The sequence below is a fragment of the Neovison vison genome, chromosome 11 (assembly GCF_020171115.1).
Source record: "Neovison vison isolate M4711 chromosome 11, ASM_NN_V1, whole genome shotgun sequence".
NCBI classification, from domain to species: Eukaryota; Metazoa; Chordata; class Mammalia; order Carnivora; family Mustelidae; genus Neogale; species Neogale vison.
The window spans coordinates 52,609,870-52,625,861 of record NC_058101.1 but is presented as its reverse complement, the minus strand read 5'-3'; the positions used below and the strand labels follow the sequence as shown (position 1 = coordinate 52,625,861).

At 33.9% G+C, this 15,992-nt stretch overlaps 1 protein-coding gene across 4 annotated transcripts in view; it reads left to right on the top strand.

Moving 5' to 3' along the window:
* The window catches only part of SLIT2 (slit guidance ligand 2), a 360,466-nt gene that overhangs the window by 243,668 nt on the left and 100,806 nt on the right, over window positions 1–15,992 (top strand). For all 4 annotated transcript variants that reach the window (XM_044225917.1, XM_044225915.1, XM_044225916.1 and 1 more), the window contains one exon: window positions 15,674–15,745. In XM_044225917.1, coding sequence (XP_044081852.1) covers window positions 15,674–15,745 — 72 coding nt within the window. The remainder of the gene's footprint in view (window positions 1–15,673; window positions 15,746–15,992) is intronic.

Here is a 15,992-nt window from a genome sequence, read left to right as displayed (position 1 = left end):
ATCTTCTTTTTTCATTTTTATAGATTCCAGTTTTTTTAATACATGATGAACTGAAAATTACAAGCTCCCTCCGTATTTTTCAAATAAGTTTTAATCAGAATTTTACCATAAATTATAAGTAGAATTTCTTTACTGCAATTTAGCAGACATTTCATTCAGTGCTATTGAGTTGATTTCCTTCTGTATGTGGCATGCCTTTGTTCCTGCCACCGTCTCATAATATAATCTAACAAAAAGAAAGTAGTACAAGTAGGAGTCATCTACTGCCTGTTATTCTAAGTAGAGAAATTTGACTCCTCCTTTCCTTTCTTCTACATTGTGCTTACAACCATAATTTCACACTTCTGGTACTTGCTGAAACAGTATTGTTAACATAGACGGGAAATTTTTTTTTAAGTTAGAATTGAAAAAAGGGATAGGAAGAGACTGACATTTATCTAAGAGTGTTGGATGCTGTACTCATATCATGTGGCCTTCTCATTGATTTTTGATGTAGGTATTTATGGAAGTAAAATACAACAAGAAAACTAATGCAGGAACATAAGCTAGATAAATGTTGGTGGATTTCTCTAAGAGGTCTCCTCACCCTGAGGGGATTGTACAGTGCTCCAGGATCTGTCATCTCATTTGCAGGCTAGGAATCTTATTGTGACTGCACCTATTACATTTTGTTGATATATGTTTATATATATAAGCTTGTCATGTATGTGCCATGAAGCTTCTACTGAAGACAGAGGCAGGAACTACTTCTGTTCTGATCACCACTGAATACCCAGCAACAAATCTATTACGTGGCACATAATAAGCAGATGATAAATATAAAATAAGTTTTTATTGAGTAGGGCTGTGAGTTCAAGGCCCACGTTGGACATAGAACCTAATTAAAATACAAATAAAACATTTCATAAAAATAATAAAAGGATCTATAGTAAACAAAATTAAAAATAAAAACTGAAGTAACAACCCTTTCTCTCCCAGGAGGAAAAAAATAATGGTGCTTTTTAAGCACACAGTAAGTAAGAGAAAAGTTCATTAGTAGGATAGTTCATGGAAAGAGCTAAAATGGACTATAAATACTTAAAATTCAGTCGTTAAGTTTGCCTATTCCCCATACTGGCTTGGATTCTACTCTCGACAGTTGTCTGAGAGCCCCTTTTTTCTCTGTTCTGGGCTAATCCAGCCAGTATCTAATGGGTAGCCTCCTTCTTTAGATACATTAATTGATTCAGTCATTCTCCAGATAGGTCTTAGATGACTTCTTTCTCTAAGGCCATTATTTTTTTGTAATGAAGCCTATAGGCATTTGCTCAAATCCCTCAAAGACTGACAATTTCAGTCCGCTGATTTTTTGTGTTTTTATTTTCTTAATGAGGTCAAAAAATGTTAAGAAATCTTGTTTAAGGTGTTTCAATCATGAAGTGGCTAAACTGACCTCAGTCTGAGATTTATTTGATTCTAGAGTTCATGTTTTTTCATTGATCTAACTAAAGAAGAAAAAAAAAGGTTAACAGGCCATGGGCTCCTTGGGATATTGTAGAAGATAGAATTGAAAAAACCAGAAGAAGAGCTGATACTCAGAAAAACAGGACAAGAGAAGCCTTGGGAAGCTTATATATGAAGAAAACACAGGAGTATCAAAAAGACAGGCATTGAAGGATAAGAATGTATACAAAACTGAGACCTGTTTCATATTACTTTCTGCCTACAACTACCATAGTGTCATCTCCCCTGTCCTCTGTCACATATTCTCATCCTCCCTGGATTTCATCTGCATAGAACTTGTCACGGTGTAATTTGAAATTCTGATTAACGTCAGACTACCCTGAATAGACTGCAAACTCAGGGAAGGTCTGTTTTCCTTGCCATTTTTGCACCGACACTGCATAGTGGGGATGCAGAAAAGGATAGTGTTGGGGACAAGTACAGGGGTCCAGTGCGCACATTCTGGAGAGCCTCCAAGCCTCCATTCTTCATGGTAAACAGAACATGTGACAAAGGAATACGAACTAATGGCAATAAAGAGGGAAAAATAGAACATGTATAGTATAAGGTAGAAAAAGTATAGAAGAAAGAGGCTATTGCCCACCTGAGACCTTCCCAGCACTTTGCTGTTTTGAACTCTCTGGTTAAAACCTTCTTTTCCTACAGATGGAATGCTTGAGGCAAGTCTTCAGGATCTGGCCCATGGCAACAGAATTATTAATAGCAAATTGATGCTCTGTATATCACATCCTCAGAATTAATTTCTTAAGTCACTTCTGGATATAATTTTGAATATGAGATGATGGATTGTTGTAAAATAGACATTTAGTTCTCCTCAATCTAGTTATAGATTTTCCATGGCAGATCACCTGTTCAAACCATTATGCAGGCGTTCCATAAATCATCGAAAATAGTAAGAACGTGGGTTGTAACCATTTAGTATACCTTGTTTATTCTTTTTTTTTTTTTTTAAATTTACTTGACAGAGAGAGAGAGATCACAAGAGAGGCAGGCAGAGTGAGAGGGGGAAGCAGGCTCCCTGCTGAGCAGAGAGCATGATGTGGGGCTCGATCCCAGGACCCTGAGACCATGATCTGAGCTGAAGGCAGAGGCTTAAACCTCTGAACCACCCAGGTGCCCCTATTTTGTTTATTCTTAATGTCTTCCTGCCTTCACTCTTGGTTGCCTTGTTTAGAGCTCAGAAGTTGGAAACCATGCAGTTCTTTTATTTATTTAGAGAAGGTGGTCAGGGAGAAGTTCAGATTATGGGAAGGGAAAAGATGGTAGCAAAGTTCTTAGCCCAGGTCTTCTGAGGGTTGTTTCAGTGTTTTCTGAGATGGATTGGAAATTCTCGGGAGCTGTAATACATTTTCTTAGGCATCCTATTCAAATAGGTAAAACGGGAAGGAAGCTCATCGTTGTGTAAACTACTGGTCTGCTTTTTCTCTGCCAGCAATAAAGAAGTTTCTTTCAAAGAGGTTCAAATAATGGAGGCTAGATGTGAGGTTTGGGAGTACTTTTGCTTCTTTTGTTTCCTCTGGATCACTTGCATGCATAAAGAAGTGGAAGAAAAGAGGGGCTCTTGAATGTTATTATCTTATTACAACCTACATTTATGATGTTGAATATAACTTCTAAAGTGCTTGATTTTCCTCCATTTCTGTTTGGACACTCTTCCCAAATACATTTAACCATTTTGCAGACTATTTCTATATTTGCCCCTTCCAAATTTTTGAATACTTAATTCTAATGAATAATTCTTGCCAAACTGAATCCACGTACTGTAGGTCAAAGTCATCTGACTTTCTATAGGTAGGGAAATTGAAATGCAATTTGATTAACATGTTTTTAAGTCACGCATTCTATACTAAATTATTATGAGAGTTGTGAACTTAAGCGTGACCTTTTAATTATTTATCATGCACTTACTAATGTCTCAGCTGGTAGGACAGCTATCATGTTGTGTAATTGGTTGATTTTCTTCTCATATGTCAAAATTTTGAAAATAAATTTTAAAAATAAATGGAGCATACAGCTCAACTAATTTTATAGTGTGTATAAATTACCTTGACTATACTATCTAGGCAAAATAAACTAAATAAAGAAAATGATACCTTTTTTAAAATAATTTTTTTATTTTTTATAAACATATATTTTTATCCCCATGGGTAGAGGTCTGTGAATTGCCAGGTTTACACACTTCACAGCACTCACCAAAGCACATACCCTCCCCAATGTCCATAACCCCACCCCTCTTCTCACAAACCCCCTCAAATGATACCATTTTTAATGTAATGTGGTGTGGAAGAAAGAAATAGTCCCTAGTCTGAGTTTGCCATGCTAAATTAAAAGTAGATTAATTTTAAAGTAACATTGTTTTCACTATGCATGTATTTATTATGAAAATACTTAAAAATTTAGAGATACATCCAACTTAAGGGTTCTTAAGTGCAAGAGAAAATAGAGTTAAGAAAGTATTATAAGAGTGAAAATTCAAGCAGTTCTACTTTAATTGATAGTTTTACTAGGGCAGTTGTTAATGACTGAAGCACTCATTAGCATTTTGCTGTTTTACACATCCCTGTGTTTTTCTTACTTCAGACCCACTAACAGAATTAGCTAGCATATAGGATGACTGTTGGCTTTAAATTGTATATATTTACAGTTTTGTGCTTTGCAGGCTAACTGATGTGACAGCACTCTCCTAGTGTATGTCTAGTAGAAATATTTATGACCTAGTACCTTTAAAAAAATCATCTTGCATTGTGGTTAAGACCTTTTTTATTATAAAGAAGCTTGCTTCAGACCTACTGACACAGAATGTAGGGAGCTATATAGTCTCTAAAGTTTAGCAGAAAACTTTTATACTTTTATAATGTAGAAAATAATTTTGTAAGTTTTTACACAAACCTAACTTCAAATATGGATCTATTACTCTACATACCTACTTTGATGAAGATAATTCAAAGTACATTTATCTCTTTGATTCTGAGATTCTTCCAATAGCAGAACTTTGGTATGTATTCCCCAAATCTCATTTTAAAAAACTAGCTTTTCTTCTACCAAGTAATAGAATTTTCATCTAGAAATGTCAATAAATAATCTCATCATCAAAATAAAGCTATCATTAAAATATATACATAAATCAATAATTCAGTTCTGATTATGTGCTAACATAGTTAACGATTAGAAAAACAAAATGGTAGGATTTCTGACAATATATTTTATAAGACGCGTAGTCATTTGATATAAAAGAAATTGTTCATGCAAATGTTGGTCATCCTTATTTTTATTTCCTCGGGTTTTTGGATGGTATTTTCTTCAGTTTTCATATTACCATCCCATCATGAATTAAGCACCCAGAAGAAGACATCATAATTCAGCTTCCTACAGAATGTAGAGAGTTAATTCATTGTTCGGTATACCAAACAAAGATCTCTATCATGTTCTGTCAGAACAAACATCTCATTTTCTTAGTTATCAGTAGCCATGCTTAGTGTGATGCCTACAGCAGCTCTAATGGTTCCACAGCAAAATAGTGAAGATAAATTATGTAAAATAGATTTATAGATTCAGCTCTACTTGTAGTTCTGTAAGCCATTATTGAGTTCACTAATATTGGAGTGTTCTCATACTTATTTTGGAAGAATTTTCAATTTCATATGTATATCTTGAAAATATTTAATTGCTATTAATGAAATACTAAAATAATTATATTTTAAAAGCTACATCTATCCATTATATACACACAGTCAGTTTTTATTAAGAATATGTGTTCATGATAAGAAAATTATTACTATTTTTCCTAACTTCTTTCCTCCCCTCCTCAATTTTATTGAGGAATTACTGACAAATACAATTGTATATATCTAAAGTGTACAATGTGATGACTTGATAAATGTGTATATTGTGGAGCGATTGTCAAGAACAAGATAATTAATATGTCCGTCACCTCAAATAGTTAACACAGTTAACTCTTTTGTGTGTATATGGTGAGAATACTTAAGATCCACTCTCAGTGTTGTTATTAGTTAAATCACCATGCTGCATATTAGGTCCTCAGAACTTACTCCCTTTATAACTGAACATGTATAGCCTTTGACTACATCTTCCCCTTTCCCCATCTCCACAGCCCCTGACAACCCATTCTATTCTCTGTTTCAATGAAATCAGCATTTTTTTCCAAGATTCCACGTACAATTGATAACATGCAATATTTGTCTTTCTCTGACTTATTTCATTTAGCATAATACCCTCTAGGTTTGCCGTGTTGTTGCAAATGATGGGATTTTCTTTTTATGGCTGAATAATGTGTGTATGTGTGTGAATTATATATTTGTATGTATGTGTGTATATATAAATATCACCCACACATATATTTATATCACATTTTCCTTATCCATTCATCAGTTAGAGGACATTTAATTTGTTCCTCTGTGTTGGCCACTGTGCATAAAGCTACAATGAACATGAGGGTACACACATCTCTTCAAGATACTCATTTCATTTTCTTCAAATATACACCCAAGAGTGAAATTGCTAGGTCATGTGGTAGTTCTGTTTTTAATTTTTTTAGGAACTTCCATATTGTTTTCCAAAGGGGCTGTGCCAATATGCATTCCCACCAACAATGCACAAAGATTTTCTTTTCTCTACATCTTTGCCAACATTTGATATCTCTTGTCTTCTTCATAATAGCCAGCCTAAAGTTCTGGGGTGATATCTTATTGTGGTTTTGATTTGCATTTCCTTGAAGACTAGCAATTTTGAGTACCTTTTCATGGATATATTGGCCATTTGCGTGTCTTCTTTGGAAAAATGTCTATTTAAGTCCTTTTCCCATTTTAAATTGGATTTTTTTTTTTTTTTTTTGCTGCTGAGTTTTATTAATTCTTTATTTTGTTTGGATATTAACGACTTACCAAATATATCAAATATATGTATTGCAAATAGTTTCTCCCATTCTGTTGGTTGCCTTTTGAATTTATTTTCTTACTTCTTTTTTATTTGTGCCTAACTTCCCCAAAGAGCTATATATGTAACATATGTTAGGTGTATATATACACACATACTTTATGTGATTTTTTGTTGAGATGTATGATCATTAAAGCAAAAAGCTATAATGGCTTGCCTAGGAGAAAGACATAGAAGACTCAATCAAAATTCTATAATATTAGTTAAGAAGTGAAAAGAAGTATGGCAAAATTACAAACAGATGGGCAAGAAAGAAATACTGAAATGACCAGAGTGGAGATTAAGGGGGTAAGGCAAGAAAGAAACTCCAACTGGTGTCTCTTTTAAAAAATCCAAGGAGTCTGATGAGTATTATGCAACAGAAGAAGAACATGTGGAAAAATAGCATGTATTTTCATGCACTAAATACTCAACAAATATTTTTGAGTGCCTATTCTGCCCCAGACATTATGGATGAAAGGACACATTCCCAGCCTTCAATATGTTTACAGTATAGAGAATTGAAACCACACAAAGAGAAAATCTGAAAACTATGTGATAAGTAATAAAATACACACACAGAAAATACAGAGAAACGAATACCTTGATTTGTGTGGGAGAATCAAGGAATCTCCAGGTATGAGAATGTGTCTGGCAGGCGGAGAAACTGGGGTCACTAAAGACAGAGGAAAAAGCATGGGCAAAGTCCCAGAAATGTTAGATGTGATATATGTTTGAGAAATTAAAGCAGTTTTTGGTTGCTAGAACATAAAGTGGGAGCCTGATGTTGAAGAATCACCTCTCCTAGTAACAGTAGTATGAAAGGAAGCATTTGGAGTGCGGTAGTAGCATGATCTGTTAGTTAGAAAAATTACCCTAACATGGGGTGGAAAATGCGTTGGAGGGAAGGAGTACACTAAGGAAGTGATAGCAACAGTCCTTAGGGTGTGGTAAAGGTGAGCATAGCAGCAGATAGGAATGGAAGGAGATCCCAAGAATTGGTCAATCCACTTAAAGCTTCTACAGAAAAGTAAATGGAGATCCATCAGAGGTCAAATAAGACGTGTGTAGACTTTAACATAAAAATGAAGACGTGTGTAGACTTTAACATAAAAATGTTCCTTATTAACAGACAAATCACCAGCATGTGTTTTTTAGGGATTAAGTCATAGATTTATGGTTCTGTAATCATCTGGAAAGATTAAATTGAGAATTCATGCAGTTCAAATACTACTAGTGGCCACAATGTTACCTAAACTTGAGGAAAAAGATGATGGATAATTTGGACAATAAATCGGTGCAGAGGAAGAAGGTCAATAGCTATCTACTCATTGAGTAATACTGTTAAAAATGTAATGTGGAAAGACAATTTGAATAATGTTTATAAAACTAAAATTATTACCAAATGGGCAACTTAGCTCAGTGCCTGACTCAAAGTTAGTGTCCAAAAGATTTTCATCAATAATGAAAAACAAAGCAGCAGAACATTTATCTATTTTTCTTTCTTGAATTGCTAAAGAAAAATTATATATGAAATCTTGCTATTATTGATATTATGAATCTATACTCTGTTCCCCTGAAATCAGTGAGCCTTGTACGTAAGCCCATTCCCCCCCCAAATCTAAAGCATGTGATTGTGCATTTTGACTGTATCTTTGCATTCGAATATATATCCATATGAGTACACAAATGAAAATGTTAACATTCATTTAGGTCACCACCTGAATATGAATTCAGGAAGAACAATCACCCTTGCACACACACACATTTGTGTCTTGCTTTAAACACTGAAAGGCCAAATGGAAGAAGAGTTATTTCTACCATGAAAACATCAGCTGGATTTACCCTAAGGGGCATGTACCCTAGAATGACATCACAAAAAAATAAAATAAAATAAGATTACATAAATGGACAATATTCAGGAACAAGTCACCTAAGACAGGGATGGCTGATACTCAATTAGTACAGACACAATTCTAAGGCAGAAGTAAGCACATTTGCATATTTCTATATGCATAATATGTCCCTCCAGAGGCAAATAGTCACTCAGCTGCTGAAGCTACTTATTAAACTTGGAAAGTATTTCAGTCTAAAATATCTTCCGTCATTTTATATAGACATATGAAAGATTTCAGGGCATACATTTACTGCTAAAACTAGTAGTAATAATTCAGAAATATAAAGTATTTACTTTAGAATTATTATGTACTAGGCAAGAGAATCCCTAATGTCAATGGAATATAGCTGCTTCCTCCTTTTCAAATGTTAGATTAATGTTACCTATGATGAGACTCTTTGGCTACACTGAGCAGTCTAAGATTCAGAAGCTAGGGTCATTCCACAACCCCCTCCCCACACACAAACACACACCATTAAATCTATGTTCTATTCTCTGGCAGCTGTTTTTGCCATTTATGTTAAAAGCAGATGGGGAAAATGCAAAGAACTGTCAGTTTTATTGCCATGTATAATCAACATCTGGGCTGTATGTTACAGATACAATCAATCCAAACTCATACTTCACTGATGTAGTAAAACCTTTTTGAGTTCCTAAGACAGTTTCCAAATTTGAGACAATGTTATATATTTTAATCATGTCAATCATGGAAATTACAACATTTTATGTATTTTTTCAGTCTTCATGTGAATGATGTATGTGTGTACGTGTTTAATATATAATTGCTGGGTTATCTGCAAATCTGTACTGCTAATTTGTTTAAAACTGTGTTTTGGAATCACATATATTTATTTTAAATAATGTATCAGATTTATTTCTCTATATAATCTGTGTGTGTGAAACTAGCATGTTGTAGATGTTTTATTATATGATGCTGCTTATTATGTGTGATTACATATATACACGTATGTCCCCATATATTTATTCTTTCCCCCTTTTTAAGCAAGAAAAAAAACATTTTTTTCTCCATCTCATAATTTTTACAAAAACATGTTTTATAGTAGGTTTTATTTTCCTCATTTTTTGGAAAGAGAAACTGAGACAGAGAAGCAAATTAATTTTTGCAAGGGATACAGAGTTTATCAGTGGTTGTAAATCACATACTTTTAATCACTTAACCATACCTTTTTATTTTTAATCACTAAACCATACCTTTTTGTCTTTATGCATACACATATGCAAAACATAATACCTCTTGGAGAGAGCTATTTTAGCTTTGGCATGTGGATGCTATTTTGTATGGTTTGTCAACATAATTTAGTTTGAAAAATATTGAAAATAGTTCCTGAGAATTGAAAACTAGTGAGCTGGAAGTGTCATTTAAAATAAACTAATATTGTTTACTGTCTTGTAAATGACTTCAGAACTAGTTGGAGTTTTTTAATTCCCAGGTTGGACTGTGTTGTATACTCTACTGATGTAATATCTGCTCGCTGATAACCATTGTAGAGTATTTTATGTCACAGAGCTCAGATGTACTGGTACATCATTTCCATGTTCTAAGAGTCTATATAGTATGAGAGCAGAGAGATTTCTTGATAATTTTCCATTTTCTACAATCTTTAAAATAGGCACCAGAAAGTGGTATATATTGGCTGCAGTTCATTCCCTAGGAACCCTGTAAGTGTGAAGACATGCATGATTTATTATTTTTTTAAAGCAGTAATTAAAGAATAAGAGAAAAAGATGCATGTGAGTGAGGAGAAAGGTTTTTATTGGCTAAACATATTGTACCTCTGAAATTTTTGATGGGGTAGTTAGAAAATGGCTTCCATTTCTTATCTAATGGGACTTCTTTTTTTTTTTAAGACTTAAATATTTATTACTTTTTCTTTTAATTTTTTTATTTTTTTATAAACATATATTTTTATCCCCAGGGGTACAGGTCTGTGAATCACCAGGTTTACACACTTCACAGCACTCACCAAAGCACATACCCTCCCCAATGTCCATAACCCCACCCCCCTTCTCCCAACCCCCCTCCCCCCAGCAACCCTCAGTTTGTTTTGTGAGATTAAGAGTCACTTATGGTTTGTCTCCCTCCCAATCCCATCATGTTCCATTTATTCTTCTCCTACCCCCATGTTGTATCACCACTTCCTCATATCAGGGAGATCATATGATAGTTGTCTTTCTCCGCTTGACTTATTTCGCTAAGCATGATACGCTCTAGTTCCATCCATGTTGTCGCAAATGGCAAGATTTCGTTTCTTTTGATGGCTGCATAGTATTCCATTGTGTATATATACCACATCTTCTTGATCCATTCATCTGTTGATGGACATCTAGGTTCTTTCCATAGTTTGGCTATTGTGGACATTGCTGCTATAAACATTCGGGTGCACGTGCCCCTTTGGATCACCACGTTTGTATCTTTAGGGTAAATACCCAGTAGTGCAATTGCTGGGTCATAGGGCAGTTCTATTTTCAACATTTTGAGGAACCTCCATGCTGTTTTCCAGAGTGGTTGCACCAGCTTGCATTCCCACCAACAGTGTAGGAGGGTTCCCCTTTCTCCGCATCCTCGCCAGCATCTGTCATTTCCTGACTTGATTTTAGCCATTCTAAAATCTCATTGTGGTTTTGATTTGTATTTCCCTGATGCTGAGTGATATGGAGCACTTTTTCATGTGTCTGTTGGCCATCTGGATGTCTTCTTTGCAGAAATGTCTGTTCATGTCCTCTGCCTCTAATGGGACTTCTAACTAAAAGTTCCTTGTAATTTTGATGCAATGGTAACAGTAGTTTGCTTTTGTATAAACTACACACACACAGACACAGACACGCACACACAGACACACACACACACACAGACACGCACACACAGACACACACACACACAGACACACACACACATCTAGAGTGATAAAATGTTTTGGAATTGTTCACATTACATTCTGTGGAGGAAAAGGTTCTGGCTACTTTTACATGAAAAAGATTTCCATATGGTATGTGGTTAATGGAGCATTCTCCCTCCCTTATTCAGTTTTTTAAATATATTTTTACTTTGAAACTCAAAATATTTAATCTTATTTTTATGAAGGACTAACATTTGGAAGGCTCTTAATTATGGTGGATTTTACCCACAGCATGCCAATATATCTTAGTGATGACACTATCTGTTTTTGTAACCCTAGAATGTTCTAATTAGATTCTTCATGGAACAATGGATTCAAATTTGCACTCTATAAAATTCAGCAGATTTTATGCTATTAAAATAGAAGATTAGAGGATAGGAAAGATAGAAAATGTACATCTCATTTTCTTTTTTTAGCCTTCACCCAAATGCTCTAATATATTTCTTCCTTATATTTTATAATCTTGTTGAAATATCTTCCCATCTTTTCTATAGGAGTATGAAGACCATTTGAGATGTGTGTTGCTTGTAGTTTTCAAAAATATATCCTAAAGTTCTTATAATGAAAAGTATGGTCCTAGACATCTGAGTTTAAAGGAAGTAGACATTAGCTTATTGTTTGCCCAGTAAAGAGGAGGAAATGGTTATTTTGAAACATTTTAAAATTTATTGGTTGACATCTGTCAGTGGTAGAATATTTTCTTGCTTGAGAATCTGTTTGAATGAAGGAAGCAATTATGTTTTGCCTTAATGGAGTGCTGGTACAATACCATAAAAACCAATTAGCTGCTGAGTCAGTGTAAATAACCATATAAGCTCTGTTTCAAATACTTTTTTTTTTTTTTTGAACAAAGGTTGGAAGCAAATAGATAAAGAAAAGCAAGCAAATCCATTTTACATGTGATTGTTCAGCTTTCTGTTGCATATGTTGTAAATGAAATAGTTTTAATGTGAAGGTTAAGTCATGGTATATTGCAAGAATGACTGATATGTGCAACATCACTATATTATGTTGGAATTATTATTTTTATGTAAAAATTTGACACTATTTGGTCATGAATTGTCCTTGTTTTATAACTTTCTGTGCATGCATTTTCTAAAAAGTATATACCTTCACTTACATATCATTTGTCTGCTTGACTAGGAATATTTATCAATAACATGAACTGTAGATTAGACACATAAATTTAGTTGTTTTACTTAAATGTATTTGAGTGCCATTAGAACATTTAGTGATTATTTTAAGTGTTCTGGATTCAGAGAGTTTAAAGTAATAACTGAGTTTAAAAATTTCTAACAAAATTCTTCATTTAGATGACAGAGTTAGTTTGGCCACATTTGTGAATTAATGTTATTGATATTTTAATGCTGAATATATTATTTTTAAGAACTTTTTATTGAACAAATTAATCAGAACTGTAACTGAAAAATTAGACACTTTATCAGTAAAACTTCCATGAGGGTATAAACATGTTTGCTTCTGATCACCAATGAATTCCATTCATATAGTGTATTTTGCATAGGTAGAATACAGAGAGTGAATAAATGAATGAATACCAGTTTTCTGTTCTCAGGAACTTGAAATGATATTTATGAAAAGTGATCATACAAACTAGTTTTGCATTAGTGTTACATTGAAAGAAATCTACTAGGCACTAAGAATTTTAATTTTTTCTCATCATAGCTTTATATTATTTTGAGCAAATCTTTAACAGAATGAAATGATGTTTCATTGCTCTGGATTTGAAGAAAGCCCTCGTTAATAGTGTTGTGTCTATAGCTTGCCTTCACAGTATTTTCATTGATTACATTTTAAACTTCTTAAGATCTAACTCTAAGAATGGATTTCAGCAAAAAAAAAAAAAAGTGTCTCTAAACCATCAATTTATAACATACTAATCAATAATGTAACAGTGAAATGATTTAAATGCCCTTTGTTATATTTAGAGCTTTTGAAGAAAATACCCTTTCTCGAGACCTAGATAAATAATCAAGATGCCAAATCCATATTTTCTTCATACAATTTATTTCTTTTCTTCTGGGGCAAATCTGCCCCCTAGGAGCCAATGAACCTGGAGGAGAAGGGATATGTGAAAAATGACTAGAATACAGTGAGACAGAGCAGAGACACAGAGAAGAGGATGCCCTTAAGTATATAGAGAAAGATACAAGTAACCATACCCAAGAAAATCAAGTTGGACTTTAAGAGGAGGCCATGCTTCAGTCATCTTAAAATAGCTAAAATATACAATTCATAATAATGTAAAATTACTACTAACATAAATGGGCTAATAATAAGAAATGGTTAAGGAATGTGGTCCATTTTGATAATGAGATATTATAAAGACATTAAAAATAGCATCTTCCAAAATATTTAATGATATTAGGAAAATATGTCAGATACCATATTTGACATAAGGTGTACAATCTGAATTCTTTATACAGGAAGACTTTAATGAGATAAAATAAATATGCATATCAAAAAGTCCTCTAAAAGACTGATCTGAGTGGTACAGTATGAGCAGTTTGTATTTTCTTCCTCACATATTTTGTAAATAAACTTGAATTTATCTTGAGTGTGAACAAAATAATTTCTGCTTTTTGAAGGAGTAGAATCATAACTAGTGATGCTGATAATAGAAAAAAGAGTTTACCTTTTGTATCAGAGAGGAAGGGATAGTAACTTGGGGAATAACGGGATTTAGAGGATTAGAAAACAAATCCAGAAATCAAGAAAAAATGAAAAGTAGAGAACCAGAGGCATACACTGATCCATGGAAGAAGTATTGTTTGCAATGTTAAGTGCTACAATGAGTTCAGGAGCAATATTGTCGAGGAAACCCATTGCATATAGAGATAAGGCGGTCAAGGTGAAACCTGAGCCTGTTGAAGAAAGCCTGGCACTGTGAGGAGGACTTTGGAATTGGATAAGACCAAAATGTATGCATTTCTATTTAACCATCTGGGGTATTTTGTTTGTTTTGATTTGCAGCTCATTAAGTGTTGGTAATAGTTGCATGTTCAAGTATTACTAATATTCAGTAAAAATGAACCAATGTATATGACACAGTATCGTCAATATACATATATGTAGTTATTGTATTTATGCATAAATATATAAATATGCCAATATAAATATTTATACCTGTCTATAGTGTGTGTGTGTGTGTGTGTGTGTGTGTGTGTGTGTATTTTAATCCATGCAGGAAAGTGAAGTTCTTACCATGTATTTTAACAGAGGGATTTAATATAAGGAATGAACTCAGCAGTTGTGAAGATGATACACAGAACAGAAAGGTGCCTCTCCCTCTGGGGCTATAAAAACCTAAGAAGAAAAGGATGGTGTACAAAGTTAGGAGGTGGCCCCAGCAGGAGCTAACTTAAGAAGGAGATCTGGGAACCCCTGATGGGAGCATCCCCTGATGCAGAGCAGGGCAGGATATCCTGGCTTCTTGGCTCATCCTCCCTTCCGTCTCTAGTGCCTCTCATTGGCCAAATCCCACCAATGCCAAAGTGAGCCTGGGATATACGGTTCCCGAGAGTCAGCCTCTGGGATACAAAGAGAAGAGGAGAAGGGCATGAAAACATTTATTACGATGTTCACATGGATAGAAATGAAGCTGAGAGGCAACATTGTTTGATGGATAAAATACTTACCAAAACACTTAATGAAAGCTGTTTCTTTGTGTCTTTCATATCTAAGTGGGAAAAACTGTATATTTCTCCATAACAGAACCAGAGGGTAGAATTATTGGCAACTCTGATTTCAGTGCATGATAAAAACACGTGTATTTAAATACACTTTGCTACAGTGGTTTTCATACGAAGTATTTAGAGTCCAGCCAGTCTTACTGAAAATACCTATGATACTTAATGGTTTGGGAATTTAAGATTTGCCTCATAAGAAGCTGCAAAATTAATTTTCTGACTATAACAGCTTTTTTGAACCTATAATATGTTTTCTGTGGAGGAAATAAAAGGTTTATAAAATTTAATATTCCAACAGTAATTTCCTTTGTGAAAGAGTTATAATTATCTCTAAAACATTTTGTACATCTACTCAGTGTTACTACATATTTCTCTTTCTGATATAAAGGTTATTCAAATGTACTCCGAAGTTAGTTTCTTATAGGTGCTTTCTTTTTTACAGAAAGTCCAGACTTAAATATTAATGTTCCTGTAATGTCTAAAAATCAGGAGGTTTTTATTCATTATATAATTGCCTTGTTTTTATTCCTAATCTTGCTCCACATTTAGGGCATGGCATTATTAATTTTAGTAGTCATTTTTGAGGGGAAAAAAAAAGGAATTGCTCATGAAGAGTATCAACTTATCAACTGTGCTTCTTGACATGAATCCTGGGCTTGAATTAAACATCCCTGAGAGCTCACGTTTCCTTTTAAAATTGAATTTTTTCATTGCAGACGTTTGGAACAGAACTCAATCAAGGTCATCCCTCCTGGAGCTTTCTCACCATATAAAAAGCTTAGAAGAATGTGAGTGAATAATATTATGGAATATATGTAATTTTAAAAATTATACAGGTCATGACCATGCAGGCATTTACTTGCGTATGAATATTTGAGTGTTTGACAGCTTAAATATTAAGTGATGTGACTATCTGATTGCTAGTTGTATAGTACTATAATGTTAAAATCTAAACCATGTGATATTTTTGAGTTATCTGAAATTTAACATAATGATTCACACCCATGTGAATGTACGTGATCAGTATAGTATGCA